The sequence below is a fragment of the Balearica regulorum genome, chromosome 1 (assembly GCF_011004875.1).
Source record: "Balearica regulorum gibbericeps isolate bBalReg1 chromosome 1, bBalReg1.pri, whole genome shotgun sequence".
Taxonomy (NCBI): Eukaryota; Metazoa; Chordata; class Aves; order Gruiformes; family Gruidae; genus Balearica; species Balearica regulorum.
The window spans coordinates 77024275-77043607 of NC_046184.1; the positions used below are offsets into that span (position 1 = coordinate 77024275).

General features: G+C 38.7%; 1 protein-coding gene across 1 annotated transcript; it reads left to right on the forward strand.

The window, feature by feature from the left end:
- The first annotated feature begins 844 nt into the window (after window positions 1-844).
- SAMM50 (SAMM50 sorting and assembly machinery component) lies at window positions 845-18702 on the forward strand. Its single transcript, XM_075759992.1, has 15 exons — window positions 845-1034; window positions 3251-3361; window positions 5096-5197; window positions 5950-6037; window positions 7145-7251; window positions 9221-9351; window positions 9563-9650; window positions 10207-10335; window positions 11045-11116; window positions 12254-12340; window positions 14769-14839; window positions 15617-15684; window positions 16493-16639; window positions 17559-17700; window positions 18491-18702. The coding sequence occupies exons 1-15, from the start codon at window positions 1014-1016 to the stop codon at window positions 18534-18536; spliced, it is 1410 nt and encodes a 469-aa protein (XP_075616107.1). The 5' UTR covers window positions 845-1013; the 3' UTR covers window positions 18537-18702.
- Window positions 18703-19333: the final 631 nt, after the last annotated feature.

Here is a 19333-nt window from a genome sequence, read left to right on the forward strand (position 1 = left end):
ACAGTAAAGAATTTCTTTCTAACATCTAATCTAAGTCGACCCTCCTTTAGCTTAAACCTATTACCCCTTGTCCTGTCACTACACTCCCTCATAAACAGTCCCTCACCATCTTTCCTGTAGGCCCCTTCAGGTACTGGTAAGCCATAATTAGATCTCCCCAGAGCCGCCTTTTCTCCAGGCTGAACAACCCCAACTCTCTCAGCCTGTCCTCACAGGAGAGGTGCTCCAGCCCTCTGATCAGCTTTGTGGCCCTCCTCTGGACTTGCTCCAACAGCTCCATGTCTCTCCTGTACTGGGGCCCCCAGAGCTGGACGCAGTCCTCCAGGTGGGGTCTCACAAGAGCAGAGTAGAGGGGCAGGATCACCTCCCTCGACCTGCTGGTCACACCTCTTTTGATGCAGCCCAGGACACGGTTGGCTTTCTGGGCTGCAAGCGCACACTGCCGGCTCATGTTGAGCTTCCCATCAATCAATACCCCCAAGTCCTTCTACTTGGGGCCGCTTTCAATCCATTCCTCGCCCAGCCTATAGTCGTGCTTGGGATTGCGCTGACCCACGTGCAGGACCTTGCACTTGGCCTTGTTGCACTTCATGCGGTTTGCACGGGCCCACCTCTCCAGCCTGTCAAGGTCCCTCTGGATGGCATCCCTTCCCTCCAGCGTGTCGATCGGAGGCCTTTAGTTTTGATCACCCACCTCCAACAGGCAGCAGTGCCTAGGCTTTAGCGTGCAGCTTGAATAGGATAAATGTGAAAACTGAGTATTCTTTTTTCCTCCCCCAAAAAGCCCCCTCCCTTTCCTCCTGCCTGCACCATCCCCCTCCCACCGCCCCGTACTACGTCCGGGGAGCGCAACCTTCGCCTCGCCTCTTCCCGCTCCTCTGGCCAATGGGAGACAGGGCGGTGCTGCCTGTCATGGCCGCCCCCGTGCTGCGGCCTTGAGCGCTAGCGGCCCCTCAGCCCGCCCGGCCCTGGTTCTCCCCCCCCCCCGCTGGCCGCCGCCGCCCCTTGCCGCCATGGGCACCGTGCACGCACGGGTAAGAGCAGCGCCGCGGGGCAGCGGGGAGGGTCCGTCGGAGAGCGGTCCAGCGGCAGCAGCCGGCGGTCGCCCCCGCTCCGGGCCCGGCCCGAAGGTCGCTAAGCGACCTTCGGGCCGGGCCCGGAGCGGGGGCGACCGCCGGCTGCGCTTCTCCGCCGGATACAGCGCGGCTCGCCGGGACCGGGATCAGGATGGGGCCGCCCTGCCGTGCCCCGTCGTATTTGAGGGGGTTCCGTGCAGGCCCGGGCGGCGGCACCCTGGGGCTCCATGTCCAGCGGTGCCGGGTGCTGTTCCCTTCCCCTTCCCTCAGGGTTGACCTTGCCTCGGGGGGCTGGCAAGAGCCAGACCACTTACATGAAAACAGGGAAGAAAAAAAAAAATAAAAAAAAAAATCGAAAAAAACCCCAAAACCAAACCGAAGCAGAGAGAAATTGCCTCACAACTGCAGCTCTCAGGCAATGAGCAGTGGACGCTGTAGGTTTGTAATTCCCCAGTATCCAGCCGTATTGCTTAAAGACATCGGCGGTGTCTCAGTTGCCTGAAGCACTTGGAGATCTTCGTGAACAGGCACATAAATCTCCAAATCCATATACCGTTGCTTGAAGAAGGAACGTAAAGATTTATGTGTTTGTTGTGGTAGGACAAAAAGTTGTGGCTATAATGGCAACAGGAAAAAGTGTAACTTAACCATTAAAATATTGTTCAAAGAATAAGGATATGTAGGCTTTGGAATAGTTTAGGAAGGCAATGAATTCTCTATGCCTTAAGGCTTCATTAGAGAAGCATCTCTCAGGATAATTTTTAGATAAGCAGCCCACTCTTGAGTATTCTGCTTTATGGAAGGTATAGGAGCCATGTGAGCCAGGTTTTGAGAAAGGCTGTCAGAATGTCAGAGTGTAACGTAGAAAAGGTCAGTGATGCCGTTGACTGTAAAGCAGAGGAATCACAGTGCAAGTCTTAAGTCCATTTGGTGAAACACCTTGTGAATTTGGCTTAAACTACTTTCCCCTTGAAACAACCATGGGGAGCCTGCATAGGAGCCTGCTTTTAAAACTGATGTAGATAATTCAGGTATGATTAATGAGTGACTGACCTGTTTGGGGGCTAAGAATGGTCTGGATGATTGCTCAAGATCCAAGGTAGAATAGTGCTTTCCTGTGAGCCTGTTGAAAACTAGCAGGCTTTTACATAGTGTTTAATTAGGCTGAGGAATATATTGCTGCAGTGGCTGTTAAGGCTCCAGAGTATCTAATTACCATGACTAATTTAATTTCTGTTTCAATTTTTTTTCTCGTATTCTTGGTTTTATATCCATCTGCAGTATAAACTGTTATACAATATTGTGTGGATAGAGAGTGTTTCGTGCTTGCCTGAAAATTATTGGGAGTGAGAGAGGATTCTGTCTTCATTTAACTTGATTCTGATATGTAACAGCAATTTACTATTCCAGCAATACAAGCTATCCTTAAATAATGCAGCAAGTACTCTATTAGTGACTTAAGACTAAAAGTAGATTTACTGAGTTATCCAATCCTGACATCTGCTTTTGCAGGTAACCCTCTATTCACTTATGCTTGAATCCGTTATCTTCTGGTAAGTCTTATTTTAGGACTTTTCCAGATATAGTAAATAAAGCCATGCTGTGCTGGAAACCATTTTGATTAAAATGTTCACCTCTGATGGATAGGGCCTAAGGTTCTTGAGCATTACTTGGAAGGATACTTTTAAAAGAAATATTAAAATATAAAAGCATATCAGTATATGCAAAGCACAGTAATATGTGCTTTGCATAAAAACATCCTTTTTTTTACTTTTCATTTTTCAACCTTCACACTCCTCTCCCTCCCAAAAACCCAAACTAAGTAGTGACAGCCTGATTTTTTAGATTTTTTTTTTAGGAAGGTAGAATTAAACTTTAACACAGGAAGCATACCTTAAAAATAAAATTATTTTTGGAAGAGTGCAGAGTATTTTTGAGAAATCGTTCAACATGGAAGCTGTTCAGCTTACATTAAAAATTTCAGCAGGCAGGTAGGTAACACATATGCTGGTAATTCCCCTCTTCTCAGTTCTTCTCTTTTGCTTTTTTTTTTTTCCCCCCTTAGGATCTGATGAGCACAGTGTCAAGAACCGTAAGGGTTTTTTTCCTTTGCAAAAGGCATAAATCACAAATCTGCATACCATATCAAATGCAGTTTTCTTCTATGCTTTCAGAGTTTGGAGCCTCTTCCAATGGGTGGGCCAGACTTTGGTGCCTTGGGAGAGGAAGCTGAGCTGGTTGAAGTTGAACCTGAGGCCAAGCAGGAAATTCTCGAAAACAAAGATGTAAGTACCTGAACAACATCCTAATTTTTTTCTTAAGAGAAGTGTCTTGGCACCTTTGCTTGCTTGTTTTTCCTAAGTGAACTTTCTAAACTATGGTTTGAGATGTGAAAGAATTAAATGTAGTACTGTGAATTTAATCAGACGTTGTCTAGTCCCCGTTCATTTTTTCCCTACCACAGGAGTAGCTGTTAAAATTCAGCTTTGAGCTAACAGACCTGTTCCCAGATGCTCCTTTCCCCTCTCTCATGAGAGAGATTACGGCTTCTGCAACGCTGCTTAGGAGCAAACCAAGCAACTGTCCTTAATCTGCTAGAGTGCAGAATTAGCCAGGTTAGGGTAAAGTGCCACCATGTGAATGAGGTTACTAAGGGAGATACTAACTTCAGCAGAGGATGGTAACTTTTTTTTTTAATATTTCACATGTAAGAGCATGTCTGTCTTGACCCATAATATGTTTAGCCATGCTAGAGGGGTGAGATATCACGCGTTATCTTAGTTTTTATTAGAATTTTCCTTTCCCTCATGCAATTCAGAGTCATCCTCACTAGAAATTTGGTAATAACATTTGGGTTTTATTTAGTTCGTTACGTATATATTCTTACAGGGATTTTAAAGCAGTTTGCAGTAATGCTAGGCTGCTCTTATTCTGCTATTTTGTTATATGTGAATACATGAAGCTTTTGCAGATTTCTTTTTGACACTTACCCCTAAAATTATAATTCACTGAAAAGATTGGAAAAATAGGGAAAGTGCAACCACTGTAGTCCATTTGTACCAGCTAAGCTGGATCTTGTTATGATTTTTAAGATAAAATTATCTCAGAAGATTACATAACAAGATCAATGATTTTAAGAAAGTATAAAACCTCATAATGCTAGTGATCTTAATATACATTTTAAATGACAATGCTCTAGTGGTAGTAATAATTTTAATAGAGTTTAAATATTTACGGTTTGTAGGTTTGTTTGTTTTCTCTTTTAACTCTTTGCTTATGCATACCTGATACAATAAATAGCTACCTACGACTAACTACATGTTTTGTCTTACGTGTCTTAATATCTCAGTGTGATTTCTGAAGTGACTTATTTGTCCATACGACACTTACGACTAAAATCCCAGCAGCTACAGTCCGTTACTCTCTCTCTTCTGCTACAACTGGTATTAGCTTTGGTATTAGAGTTCTTTTTTCTTTAATTTTCATGTTAAGGGAACAACTTTCCAGAATTGTAGATAGCACTGATTTCTGATAATGTAGGTTAGCAGTAATTAGCCTAGGAATCTTCAGGGATTTTCACTTGGACAACAATATTTTTTTCTGCATTGTTGTTTCTGTTGCTCATTATTAAAAAGTGGTTTTATACAAATATTTAATTAAAATTTCAAGATACAGAAGAACACCTCACATATTTTGATTTGACAGTTGTTTTTTGGTCTCGCTAATCTCTCACAGGAGATTTCGGTAACCATTTCTAAGCATATTGTTTGAAACTTTTTTTTTTTTTTTTTAACGTTCTGTTTGTATCTTCTCAGGGATAAGCAAATATTATTCCTTGAATAAGTTAGAATGAGTAATTTCATAGAACAACTTCAGGAGATTTCATATGGAGGCTTCTAAAAATCCTTATACCTAGCATTACAGTTGAACTCGATGACCTTAAAGGTCTTTTCCAACCTAAATGATTCTGTGATTCTATGCAGATTCAGTGTTTGTGTTTAAACATCTGTTCTGTTTAGGTGGTGGTTCAGCATGTGCACTTTGATGGACTCGGAAGGACCAAAGATGATATTATCATGTATGAAATCTCTGATGTTTTCAAGGCTAAAAATCTCATTGATGTAAGTACTGTGGTGAATATCAGACCTACTGTTTAAAAATCCGGGTTATTATTTTTTCTCTTTTTCCTGCTTTGGGCTACTGCTGTCAGACATGGGGCAACTTTCTCAAGTTTTGTGACGATTCTGATCTTGTGATATGGAAGTCAAACTGAGATACCATATTTTCTGATGTATTCAGCTCAAAGATGTTGTGAGATGGCAAACAGTACTCAGATATTTTTTCAGCTTCACTCTTCCCATTTAAGAATTGCCAGCTGTGTAGGGGACACTTTCAGTTAATTTGCTCGAGATAAATTATTGGATCCCAGCACAGATAACTGATGCCAGTCTCCACAATGGATCACAGTGTGAGTTAGTCTCTATGTCCTTGCAGTTTTATGTGGTGATTTCTTCTGGTGTATGGCTGGCAATTAGACCCGTAAATTGGTCTAAATGTAAACAGATAAGGGTGTTTGGGTTTTTTTTGTGAAAAGCACGGGCCCCATAGTACTGAAGCCTATTTAAATAATAGGTTTAAGTATTATAATAATTAGGATGCACACTAACAGAAGGTAGGAATTGAGCCAAATGGTCTGGATTTAATTTATTTCTTTACAGATTCAAGTGTTAAAATGGTTGTGATCTGTTTTGAAGGTGCGTATACGTGTCTTTGTGTACAAAAACTGTGAATATTGTATGTATTAGCTGCATTTTAACTATTTTATCCTAGTTATTTTTTGATAACCTGAAAGACTGAGCTACTTATCCTGTAGGTGATGAGAAAATCGCATGAAGCTCGTGAAAAGTTGCTTCGTCTAGGAATCTTCAGACAAGTAGAGGTTCTGATTGATACCTGTCAAGGTATGTGTTGTCTCATTAATCCTCATCTTTTTCCTCATACATACATGGACAGATGCATACCTATAATATATATTTCCCTGTGTAACAGGTTGGACATTTTTTGTGTATATAACTTACTCTCTCATATACATTTATATATTTTAGATATACATGTAGGTATGCTATATATATGAATGTATGTGTCTACATCCACTATTCTTACGAAAAAGAATAATTTGCATGTGTCTGTATACATGTGTATGAGTATATAAATATTATTTGTATGCATGCAAAAATGAGTGAATTTCCAGCACTAAAATGATTACAGTACACAACCCTTAATCCAAAGTTTTGGAGGAACACTTGAGGAAAAGCTTGAAAATGTGTCCTGTACTTCCATGTGTTGCACATCACATAACGGACATTATATCAGCACATCCTTGGTGCTTAAGGAAATACTAATAATTGTATCAGTGCTTGTGATTAAAAGTTAGCTTGTAGTATATATGGAGCAGCTGAATGTACGCAGGTTTCACAGTAAGGCTCAGTTGGCGTTCCTGGGCTTGTGGTTGCTTTTCAAACCCGTTGCCATTCCCTTCAGCAGAGGAAAGGGAGTGCAGTGCAGTGCCACAGGTTGCTGTCGGTGGGACGCTGTCCCATTTGCCTCCAGCAGAATTAGGTCCCGTGAGGGCTGTGTTTTGGAACAGCTGTCGTAGCCAGAGCCCTGAGGGAACTGGGGGGTTTCTGTTGGTTAGCACTTACCCGCAGAGTGCTGCTGGGAGCTCTGCCCTAGTGACAGCATTCTTGCTGTGTCTGGACCACTTTAATTTCTGTTTATTCTAATGTAATAATTTGTATACATCTTTGTTTTTAGTGGGTAGGTAACAAACATGTTACTATTTCATAGTTAAACAAACATGTTGGTGATTAAAGCCAGTCATGCTGTGATTGAACCAAATTCTGCACTCACATCCAAATGACATCTTTTTCTCAAGATGTTTTTCTTTGTAATGTAGACTTTTATTATTATTTAGTTCAACCGGTTTTCAAATCATTCAAGTAATCTTCTATCTGCATTTTTTTTTAAATAGCTCTTTAGAGATAACATACATTTGTTTGTTTATGTAGGAGATGACGCCCTTCCAAATGGTTTAGATGTAACCTTTGAGGTAACGGAATTGAGAAGATTAACTGGAAGCTACAATACTATGGTTGGCAACAATGAAGGCAGTATGGTATGGATTATTTCAAATAATTATTAATTCCTTTAGATATTCCTCTTTCTTACATGTTTCAAACCTAGCAAGGAATTTGGTGATTAAATAAGTGAGGACTTGATCCAAGCCAAATTATTTTCTTGATCCAGCTTTACTAAGGCTTTGCCAGACCTTTGTCTCTAAAGAGTCTTTGTATTAGTCAGGCTTTCATTTAGCATAAGCCTATTTTGAGCTAGGGAAGAATGCTCAGTATATTAATTTTTTAATTCTTAAAATTATTTAAATTTTCTTTTTTTTCTTTTTCTTTCTTGATACTATTTAAGACGCTTTATCTATTGGAGAGATTAGTAAGGATTTTGGCATTTAGTTTCTATGAGATCTATTTAAAATGTTTTTCTTCTCCGTCAAAATGCTTGATCTTTGACTTAGAAATTGTTATTGGTTTTCACTATTTTAGCCCAGTACCAGTTATTCTTGACTGCAAAATGCAAGGTTTTGCAGAACCATATAAACTGTGGAACTTGTTTCCATTTATTCAATTTAGGATGCATCAGATTAAAATGTTGTGTGAAAAATATTTACCAATTGACAGAAAAAGTAACGGCCGTACTGTCGTTCGGTTAATGTCCTTTTAACAGAAGTGCTGGTGTAAGTAGATCGTGCTTTCACGTGCTCATTCCTGCATGCATTCTGCCTCCTCATGTGCACAGTGCTGCTCTGCCTGGGGCTGGTAGATAAGCCAGATCAAGGGACTTATCCTTTTTCTTCTTAGGGGTATTTTTAACCTGGATAAGATCCTGCATGACTCAGGTGATGGTGTTTTGCAAGTGCAGGGAGAATAGGAACTCAGGGAGTTGAGAGCTGCTTACGCAGCTCCGCTGCTGAGAGCAGTGTCCAGGGTGTTGTAGCCTGAATGAAACCAGTGGGGAATCCTACCTGTTGGTTCTAGTGCATTTGAAAACCATCTGAAAGCTACTGTGGTTTCTCTTTTTGTACTTGGTTTCCTCCTCTATTTGATATTAATTTGTTACAGAGAAGTAAGCTTTTGAATGATATAAAAGCATGACTCGTACACGCAGAGATGATGTTTCCTTAAGAGTTAAGTAGATTTGACATTTATTCTAATCCCTTAAATTCACCTAAAGCCTATAGATTTAATATTTCATACTCATAGCCATTTGGATTAGTGGTTCCTGGTTTGTTGGATAATTGCATTGCAGCCATCATCACAAAATTCAGGTGACTGATTTCCTTCCAGTAGCTGTTAGACAAAGGCAGTCAGGATTTCGTAGCTTTTTTACATTCTTTAAAATAGAATGCACAATGATAGAACAGTCCTGGGTAGTATCTGTGCTTGGAGGAGACCTGCTCCATCCTTTCTGCTAAAGGGCCAAGAGCTGCCAAAGGGATACAAGGAATTTGTGTCAGAACAGGCAAAAGCGTTCAACTAATTTCTGGAGAATTGTAATGGTATGTTGCGCTGCTGTCAGGACTGATTGCAAAAGCATTTTTGTTACTTGAATCAAAAATACAGGGAAGCGACACTGTCTTGATAATGTTCCATTGGCTTATTGCAGTGGTTCCGATGAACCCTTTCCTTATGATCAGCTGGAAAGTCTGCAGTTGCAGAGCAGCTGCTTATTATGCCAAAGACTTATTCTCCTGGGAGAATAAGTCTTTGAGACTGGCTGGGAGATTCAGCTTGAAATAATAGCAGTGCTGATGATACAGTGAGAATGCAGAATAAGTGAGACGCTACTGGAGAGCAATAAAAAATTGATGATTAACTGTAACTTGTGCTATTGTGATGGCTTTTGCTGCCAGTGCAAAGAGAAGCCTACCTTAAAAGACAAACACATTCAATTACCACTGGTTTTAATGTCTTCATTTCTCATTCTCATGGTAGATATGCTTGTCTTCAGCATACGATTAAGATGCAAGACAGCAAACTATATGAAATGCTGTGGAGTTTTTTTATTTTCCGTAGGTTCTTGGGCTCAAGTTCCCAAATCTCTTTGGACGTGCAGAAAAGGTAACCTTCCAGTTCTCCTACGGAACAAAGGAAACTTCATATGGCCTGTCATTCTTCAAACCACAGCCTGGAAACTTTGAAAGAAAGTAGGGGATGCATTTTTCAGTACTTCTCTTTTTAGTGAAGGAATATAAAACAATTAATTAAATCTTTCATTGAGTAATAATTAAATTTATTCCTTTGCTGAGGGTCTGTTAATAATGCAGTAGAGCTGGTTTCTTAAGTTTTTGTGATAATTTAAAATTCCACCTACTACCTAGTTTCACTTTCAAACCTGGCAGTAATGTTGTGTTTCAGTTTTTCAGTTAATGTATATAAAGTAACTGGACAGTTCCCTTGGAGCTCTCTTCGTGAAACTGATAGAGGAATATCAACAGAATTTAATGTAAGTGTAGCACAAGCGTTTGTGGAACACATGCTTCATTTATATTTAATTCAGGTCACAGCTGGCTTTTGCAAATATTTGCTTTGCTTTTTTAATGATTGAAACACTTGTGCACAGGGCTAACTTGTTGTTATTTGAAAGAAGTCAGCAATTTGAAAATTATAGCGGTAATACATCCTTGTCTTTTTCTTAGGATTCAATCTTACTTTGTCCGTATAAAAATACTAATGTGTTTTTCTTCAAATTTTTAATGTTTAAAGTATCATTTCAGAGAGGCAGTTGGTTGCCTAGCTCACTGTATCAGCCCAATTGAAGATATTTTTCATTTGGGATGGATTAAGTAGTGTACACCTACTTGGAGAAACTCTCTTGGCTGAAGCAGAATGAGCATTACTCTGAAATGAAAAAGGGTTTCTCTCTGATCCAAGAAATTTGGAAGGAAAAAGCATTGACTCATGTATAGACAGACTTTAGAGAGAAAAATTTTTCAGGGAAATGTTTATTTTAATTTCATACCAACTATTTTTTCATGTCTTACTCAATTCTTTAATTGTAGTTTCCAATCTGGAAGACCAGTCACACACTGAAGTGGGAGGGTGTGTGGAGAGAGCTTGGCTGCCTTGCTAGAACAGCATCCTTTTCTGTTCGAGAAGAAAGTGGACACTCTCTTAAATCTTCTCTCTCTGTAAGGCTTTTTTCTGGTAATTTTTTAAAAGACATTTTGAGTAATCTAATACTTATGAATGATAACAAAGGAGCTTTTTGTCTTAGTTGGTAGTGTGTTTTATTTCAAACATCTTTTGCTGTGTTTAGTCATTCACATGGAGTTATCCATTCACATGGAGTTATCCATGTGAAGATGCAAGAGTCCAAAGAGAAAACATATTTTTATAGTTGGTTGTGTTTTGAACATTGCATAGGCTGTCTTGTTTTTTCTGCAGGGCCTCCCTCCCTGACATCTGCTATCTCTTTCTGCAGAATTGTCTTGTTTTGTAGAAGACAGGATCAGTGAATTTCCTCATCCTACAGTTGCTGTGCCCTTTCTAAATATTCTTTCCTATAGCAGTTTTTGGTCACTTGTCATCTTTAACTTGTAGCTTACAAATTGTAGGAGATAAACTACTGACAGGTTTCTGTCACAAAATTGCTGATTTACACTGGGGCATTGTTGCTGCTATATTTCTGGTGCGTACCACGGCCAGAAGATTTAAATGTGTGGATTTCATGTGGCCTCAAAACTAGTTAGTCTGTAGGTACCATGAAGGTACACTAGCCTTACCTGGAGCTGTGGTTGTCTTCCACTGTTTGCACAGTTTTTGAAGGAAAAGAATAGTATCACTCTGTGGTATTCAGCAGATAGGATAACCTCAAAATAATTGTTTGATTCTTTTCAGCATGCCATGGTAATTGATTCACGGAACTCCTCAATCTTGCCAAGACGAGGTGCTTTGCTGAAAATTAATCAGGTAGTGTTAAATCACTTGTGCTATTATTGGATTTTATCTGTAAGTGTGTTTGAGTAAGCCTTCGTTTATCTAATTGATATTCATGTTAAAAATGTCTAAAGTTAGAAATTAATCGTAAATTGAGTAGGACACAGTGATGAGCAGTATTTACTTTTTATCTTTACAGCCTGCGCCTTTTAAAATCATGAAACCTTTTTTTATGGTGGCAAGTTTTCATTTATATACCATTTCATTTATATACCAAACAGCACAGCCATTTTATCTCGCCATTACCGTTAAATTATTTATTAGCTGAGATACATCACAGTGGTAGAAAACGAGGACTAATACCTACTGTAAAGTGTAGAGTAAATACTGTCAGGGGTAATGTAAGACTACCAGACTGCGGTCCTGTTGCTACTTACAGAGTTTGTCAGTCTTACAATTAAAAATGAAAGACTGGGTAAAAATAACTCTCAAAGGCATATATACATGTATCATTTTGGTACAGAAAATGGTTTTTACTCTTGTTACTTTCAGAGCTTTAGAAAAGCCGACTTTTGTGCTGTATGGGTTAATACTTCAGCAGCATTAACTTCTGCAATGCTTTAGAAGCAGATTGCTTTGAAATGCCATTGGAACCAGAAGTGCTACTGTTCTTTAGCACTGTTCTGTTTCTGAGAGAGAAAGGTGGTTGTAATTCAGGGTTTAGTTAACATATCATTTTTTAGATGCTGCCTCTAACACTGATTCAGTCACTTCACTTGTTATTTTCAGCTAGCATTGGTGTAATGCAACTGGCTGTCCAGTTCTTCAGCCCTGCTTTAGTACATATGAAATCTTCTTGGGTCTAGGTAACAGTAAGAGTTTTGATTTTGGGTGCTGAATTTTTCAGCTCCATTCTGTTTTGCCGTCATTTACAAAATGTCTTAGAAAGTGATACCTTGGTTTAATATTTGGAGGAGAAAAATGGAGCTCATTGTTCTGAGGGCCATGCATGGTTTTTCACTGGTCCAAAATTCAGTTGTCTCGCCATACCGGTGTATCTGTATTTCTTGGACAGAAAACACTGTTTATGCTGATGCAGACTTGATGAACTTTTAGAGGGAAGAAACATGTAATATCCATTACAACTTTCATAAACTTCTGTCTTTGCAGGAGTTGGCTGGCTATACAGGTGGAGACGTGAGCTTTCTAAAAGAGGATTTTGAATTTCAGTTGAATAAGCAACTTCTCTGGGATTCGGTAATTTTTTAAAAGATATTTTAGTAATTGATCTGAGTTAGCAAATGAGGTTATTGAATCTGTGTTTTATGATGATTTTTCACCATGGATTAGAAGAAGATCATGGAAGTGATTTGTTTTTTGGAAAGTGAAATATTTTTTATTTTTAACGTGACATTCCTGCTGTGTACAGTCACTCAAGAAGTGGACATTTTGGAAAGAAGAACTCGTTTGACAATTAACTGTATGAACTACTTTCTTTTCAGAAATAATGTTGGGCACGTCTGTTCTTTATGATCTTTCTTGAGTGATTTTTTGAAAACCTATTGCAGTCTTTGTTCTGTCTCTTTGATCTGGTTATGAATATTCTGACTAATCTTGAATTAGTTTTCTTTTGTCATTGTAATTTATGAATATATGACTACTAATTTTGGTAGCATAGCATGTAATTATTTCTTCTATGTAAAACTATTGCAAGAACAGGAAGGCTGATTTCACTACAACACTATGTTTGCACTGCAACATTTTGAACGTCTTCATATTTGTGCACAATGAACAATTTAATTTCCAACAAGAAAGACACATGGTAGTGTGACAAGTTTCCAAGTCCTCAGTTTTGCCACCATGTAGGCAGAGCACATCCCAGATTTTACGTTGTGGTGTCTACATTTGTACTTTGGTTTGGAGTAACTGTGCGGTTTTGAAGCAAATTCCTATATCATCATCACTTGCAAATCTTGGTTTGGTTGGCAGAGCAGTTCTTGTGTATACCATCTATATTTCTGTCAGAGGAAATGACACTGGATAACTCCACTGCAAGTTCATGTTTAATATACTCCAGCCTCCTAGGAGAACATAGAGGTCTGAAATTTCAGAGAGCAGAGAGCTATTATTAGGTGGAAATAGGTGTTTTTCTGCTTAGTGAAATAAGAATTTAATAATACGCTAGAAATATTTCTTTCTGTATTTAGAAGTTCTTTATCGCATGGAGATGGTGCAGCAAGTTCTTGCATCATAGCTGAATGGGGAATTAAACAGCAACTCCCATTATGAAGCATTAAAAATCAGAGGTTACAATAATTTGCATCTGAACATACTAACCAAAACCAAACGAAACCAAGAGTTGAGAAGATCTCTGCCTCTTGAAAGCTTTTTAAGAAGTACTGGAATAATGAAGAAATTGTAGGAGACTGGAATAATGTTAGCATTATGCCAGCAGTACAACTGAAAAACTCCAAGCTACTTCTGTGGTGCGGATACTAATCAACTGATGATGTAAGGATCTGTCAGTCTGCTGTTTCGTGCTTTTATTCCTGGGCAACTCGGTGCAATGAAGTTCTTGAATTAGACCAGTGAGGCCAACACAGAAGGGCATTTTAAGGCTATCTGCTATACCCATTTCTTATTACATCATTATATTTGCACCTTCCATGTGGTGGAAGAAAAGGCATTGCCAGCTGTGTGCACTTCCAGTCATCTTACATTTAATTTGCTGACCGTCAGCTGAGAAAGACAGCATATTCTCCTGTGAAGTAATTTAATGGCTTCATGGTTGCGCAAAGAGGACTTTGCTCTTTCCCATGACTGCTAACGTGCCTACACTGTGAGTGAAAGTGAAGCGCATCTCATCGCCTGGTATACCTAATTTTATGTGATCCGTTGCTCACGAGTGTAGACTTGCGTGCAACTGGCTTTTGCACATGCTGTGTGTTGTGCAACCAGCTATGCGCTTGATGAGTTCACGTCTGATAATGGGAGGGGAGGCATCAGGGCAGAAGGTAGCAGGAGTGTGCTGTGAAATTAGAGAAATTACCCAACATCTTTAGCCTAGGTATTGACAGTAGATCTTACCATCTGGCAGTAGTACTTCTGCTTGGTACTCAGGCAGCAAGCAAATAATTAAATGTATTTATTAGAGTGGTTTGGCTCCAAGAATTACTGTATAGGTAAGCAGTAATGATGTACGCGTGTTAGATGTCAATATAGTGAGTTGCGGAAGGTGGATTCATTTATTTGTAAGGCTAATTTACAGACAGGCAATAACTGTACATTTTTGGTAGCTATTTCCTGTTTATGGGTTTAAATTTGCCAGGAGTAATTTATGTCAGCGGTGTTGTCTTATTTCAAGACATGAAAATTCCTAAGACGGGAGCTGGATGAGTGTTCCCTTTAGCTGATGTGAAAGTAGCACTTGGTTCAAATGTGCTGTATTGACTTTTTCAACACGAAGCACTGCACAAAAGAAAGAGGGCAGCAATGATCAAGAGTTTCCTGAAAACACTGTTACTGATGGTGTGATATTCATGCGTACACTGTGATCATCTGTAACTTTCTGTCAGACTAATGGGAGCTCTGCCTGTTACTGAGTGATGGATGAAATTTTACTGATACTGTTTTTAGGGAAATTAAGTAATTCATGTTAATAAACAACAACTTTTTCTCTCCAAAGGTTTTTTCAGCATCACTTTGGGGTGGAATGCTGGTACCTATTGGAGACAAGCCATCCAGTATAGCTGATAGGCAAGTTTTTAAAATGTTTCTTAATTTTTTTTCAGTCAACCCAGGTAATGGTGTAAAGAAAACCCTATAGTAGAAGAGAGAAGCAGTAGTAGTTCTGGTCCTGAGGAGAATAAAATTAGTTTCTCGTTAGCTTTAACTGAATGCTAGTACTCAAGTCATGCCTTCAGGTTTTGATTTTCATATTCGGGTAGTATAGATTTATAATTTGCTATGTAGTAGCTCTGCCTGCCAATATTTATGGTTGCAAAATGGTATTTACCATCTGCAAAATTTTGTATCAGGTATATGTAACACTGTAGGTATTTTTAGAAGTAAAGCTGTATTGTAACTATGTTGGCTTTTTAGGCCATTTTGTCCTCTAACACTTGTGTTCAAAGACCACTAGTAGAAACCATTTAGACTCAAATTTATTTACAATAAATACCAAGTGTCAGCTTCATGTGTGATAGATCTTAATTACAGTGTTTCTATGAAAATTACTACAACGGAATCAGACAGTATTCTGATTCTTCTTCAGTGCTTGGGAACCTTAAGTTTTGATCTTTGTAAGGGATGGAAGACTGATTTTTTTTAATACTTCCATTTATTTTTAATTTTTTGCCAAATGCATCAGGATTTACATTTAGATACAATTTCTTGTATTTCTTTAAATACGCTTTACTAAACCTGTTACAAAGTTACCTATGACTCTGAAAAGCAGTGTTAGAAGTATGGCTAGATATTTTCAAAGATGTCCTTCAAGTGAAGCATTAAATTAAATTTGCCTGTATTCACTAGGTTTTACCTTGGTGGACCAACAAGCGTGCGCGGATTCAGTATGTACAGCATTGGACCCCAGAGTGAAGGTCAGAAACTTTTAAGTCCTACTCCTCTGACAATACTGTAAATAATACTGTGTAGCAAAGAATCAAATTCTGTCCTTAAGCTTTGTATTGCTTAAAAATAATTTTACTCATTCTGTACTTTGAATCTGAGAAGTGTTATGTCTTTGGTCTGTTGTTATGTATTAGTTCACAATGGAATAAAGCCTACTAGTTCTTAGTTAAGCTATAACTTTTGTAAACCAAGTGTGTGTTCAGACTTGTATGCTTCTGGTATGTCACTTTAGTAAGCAACCTTCAAGCTGAATAAGTTCCCAAAAGATGGTTATAGCAATAGTCACGTTAAATCTCTGTTTGATACAGCATGTGTTCAGGTAGCTTAGGGGAAAGGTAATCTGATCAACAAATGTGTTTGGAGAGCCAAGGGCTTCCTCAGTTCTATTCCTTACTCTGCTGCTGCCTTGCTGTTAGCAGTGGATTCAGTATATTGTAAAGCTAATTGTTTAATCGTATCGATTTCCCATTTTTAAAACTAAGGCAAGTATTTCAGAGGTGTTCAGGAGGGAGTCACTGTTGAAGCACAAGTAGCTGCATACCTTGGGCTGTTCGGGTGAGGGAATAAGGAAAAATGGGCAATTCACTTGGAAGGTTTAAAGAATTGTGTAAGTGCTAATTTTTTACTTGATGGTGAGGAGGCTGGAGAGAGCTAGAAGCAAGTGGTGAGAGTTGTAAAAGAGGTAGCAGTGCAATATAAAACAACTTAAGGATGTATTCTTGTTCTTTTAGTATATTCCACAGTAAATGCTTTTATTCCAATGTTTTCCCTAACTAGGTGATTACTTAGGAGGAGAAGCCTACTGGGCTGGAGGCTTACATCTATACACCCCTCTCCCTTTCCGGCCAGGCCGGGGAGGGTTCGGAGACCTTTTCCGAACACATTTCTTCCTTAATGCTGGAAACCTCTGCAACCTTGACTATGGTAAGACTCGACAGAATTGTATGTAACAAAACTTGCTTCTCTCTATATATGCAGAAAAGCACAAAGAAGAGAGCTATTATGTGTCTGTTTCCTCAGAAGCTGTTTGTTTACTGTGCATATTTTGGTGCCTGCCAAAAAGCTACTGCTACAACTTGTCCATTTGACAGATTGCCAATAATTTTTTTAGTTCTCTACATAAATTCTAGCACAATTTGTATGAAAGAGAGCTAGGACAATAACGGTAGTATCTGTGAATTGGTGACGTTCGCAGACCAATGTGGTAATTGATTAACACCTGCTATACACCATCTAAAGGGAGATTGGAAAATGAGGTTTTAGTAGGATTCTAATATTTTCTGGGATGAACTAATTAAAAAATGGTGGCATTGGAGTGTAGATGAGGTTGTGGTAGCTGATGTTTTGTTTGTTGTTTTTTTTCTTCCATCCCTAACTTTTTTCAAGATACATTTCAGGATATTAGTGTATGATTTTTCATTATCAGTGGAATCAGCTTGGGGATATAGTGATACTAGATGTCTGCCTCGCTTGATGGAAGAGAGATGGCATCCCTATGGGAGGGAAACACTTTGTGCACAATTGAAAACCAGAGGAATCAACTTTAATAGAGACCAACTGAAGACTTTTAGTTAAGTCTTTAGTACTCTTTTCCAGATTCATGCAAGTAGGTACACTGTGGTGGGAAATGAAGATCAACCATCAATGCAACTAAAATCACAGTAGTTTGAGTCCAAGGTACTTGGCATTTATGGAGTTGCGGGTAGTAAATAAGTAGTAAATAAGTTTTGAATCTGCAGGAGGTGCTCCTGAGTAGTCTGTCTTCTAGCTCTGAAAATCCAGCTAGCCTTTGACCACCATGACATCTACTTTGATTCTTGTTCTCTTGCTCTTTGGCTTTCAGGTGATGGTCCCAGAGCTCACCTGCAGAAGCTGGCAGAGTATATCCGATGGTCTTATGGTGCCGGAATAGTACTCCGACTTGGAAACATTGCTAGATTAGAACTTAACTACTGTTTCCCCATGGGAGTACAGTCTGGTGACAGGTTTGTTCTTTACACCAATTTTTTTAATAGTAACTGGTTTTGAAGGTTACAGCACTTCTATCTGGTTTTGGCAGAGAGAATCGCCGTCTTTAAATTTTATTTATTCTATGCCAGTTTAGAGATTTTTCAGCAGTTGCTGGTCTTTCAGCTTGCTATATTCACGGTGGTTTCATGGTACGTCTTGGTTTAAGACTTTGTATCTTAGAGTTCATTGAACTTGAGATCAGTTGTTGAAATGTATGAGTAGCCGTGTAGCAGGTTTTATTTCTTTAGGGGAAATGATCACTCAGACAGCTCTTGGGATTTTCTTAAGCCTTCCAAAAACAAATGATTGGATAAATACCGAGTTTAATGTCTTTGCTTGAAAAATGAAAACAAGTTTAACTGTAGATAAAGAGAAAGGGAGGACAAATTAATTTGTTAGCAACCAATTATCCTACACCAAGCAAATATTGTAGTATGTAACAGAAAAGCTTCAGGGGGCCTGTGAATACGGTGTGAGATACTCTGTATTTCGTACAGGAGTTGGATTATGTTTCTACTTGCCATTGATGTGAAATGTGAATGAATAATAGCAATTTGAAAACGATGAGCTTTATTTTGCAAATGTAAATACTCCATGTGGATGACAGATTGGCAAAGGATTTATTTAAAAAAGCTCTTGCCAGCTAAAATTTGAATTGTAACTTTCCAAAGGTTGAAAACCATGGGAATTTGGGGCTCGGGAAAATTAATTTTAATTTCATCAGTACCTTATATAACACATTTTTTATTATTTGTTTCTTTTCAGGATATGTGATGGTGTTCAATTTGGAGCAGGAATCAGATTTCTATAATACAGAAACATTTTACGTCAGTCTATGAAATTGTGCTCTGTAATTGAAATCAAGACTATAATATAGCTTGATACGGTCTAACTTTTTTCTTGAAATACAGATACACTTCTGAGTGATTTACCTCTCAGACTCCACAAGAAACTACATTAAAGAATTACAGTCTAAAGGTTCATTGTACCTCTGATTCTTATTGAAGACGGGAGAATCTTTGTAGGATTCTAGCTATTTTACCTTACAACTTCCAGCTATTAGTTGTTACTTAAAATGATAGAGAGTTGTGTCAGAAATTGGCTTTTGGATATGGTTCACATGACTACAGTTGTCATTGGCCTGCACAGCCTTCACTCTTCCAACCACAAGTCTCACAAGTGTGAATATGGCTGGAGTGGCAATTAAGGGGGAACAGTTTTTCTCCATCGCCAACTTCTGTGAGCAAATGTCCCTGAAAAAATTCTGTTGTGCATCACAAATTATTTTATACAAATAATGGTTGTAAGTGAACCAAAATGTTCTGATTCGAATATATTTCACTATTGTAAAATCATCTATATTTAAATGCCTCTTACAATCTGAATTGCATACTGTGAAAGTTCAAGTCAGCTGTTCAGCACAGGAAGTATTAAAATTCATGAAATAACTTTGAAATCTTCAGGGTTCTCAACTCTGAGGAAGTTCCAAGTTCCAAGTTTTAATGCTCTTAGTGAAGCCATTGATTTGGGTCTTGCAAACAGATCTTTTGCAGCAGTTGTAAAAAAGGATGTCTAGATAGGTGATCGTGTGATACTACCTTGTTTGCT

What these genes read in the sequence shown, in the direction of transcription:
- SAMM50 (XM_075759992.1), top strand. Translation starts at nt 1,014, where the DNA reads ATGGGCACCGTGCACGCACGG. An exon ending in CCATCCAGTATAGCTGATAG is followed by an intron (nt 14,840 to 15,616) that starts GCAAGTTTTTAA and finishes TGTATTCACTAG; the next exon opens with GTTTTACCTTGGTGGACCAA. An exon ending in CCTCTGCAACCTTGACTATG is followed by an intron (nt 16,640 to 17,558) that starts GTAAGACTCGAC and finishes TTTGGCTTTCAG; the next exon opens with GTGATGGTCCCAGAGCTCAC.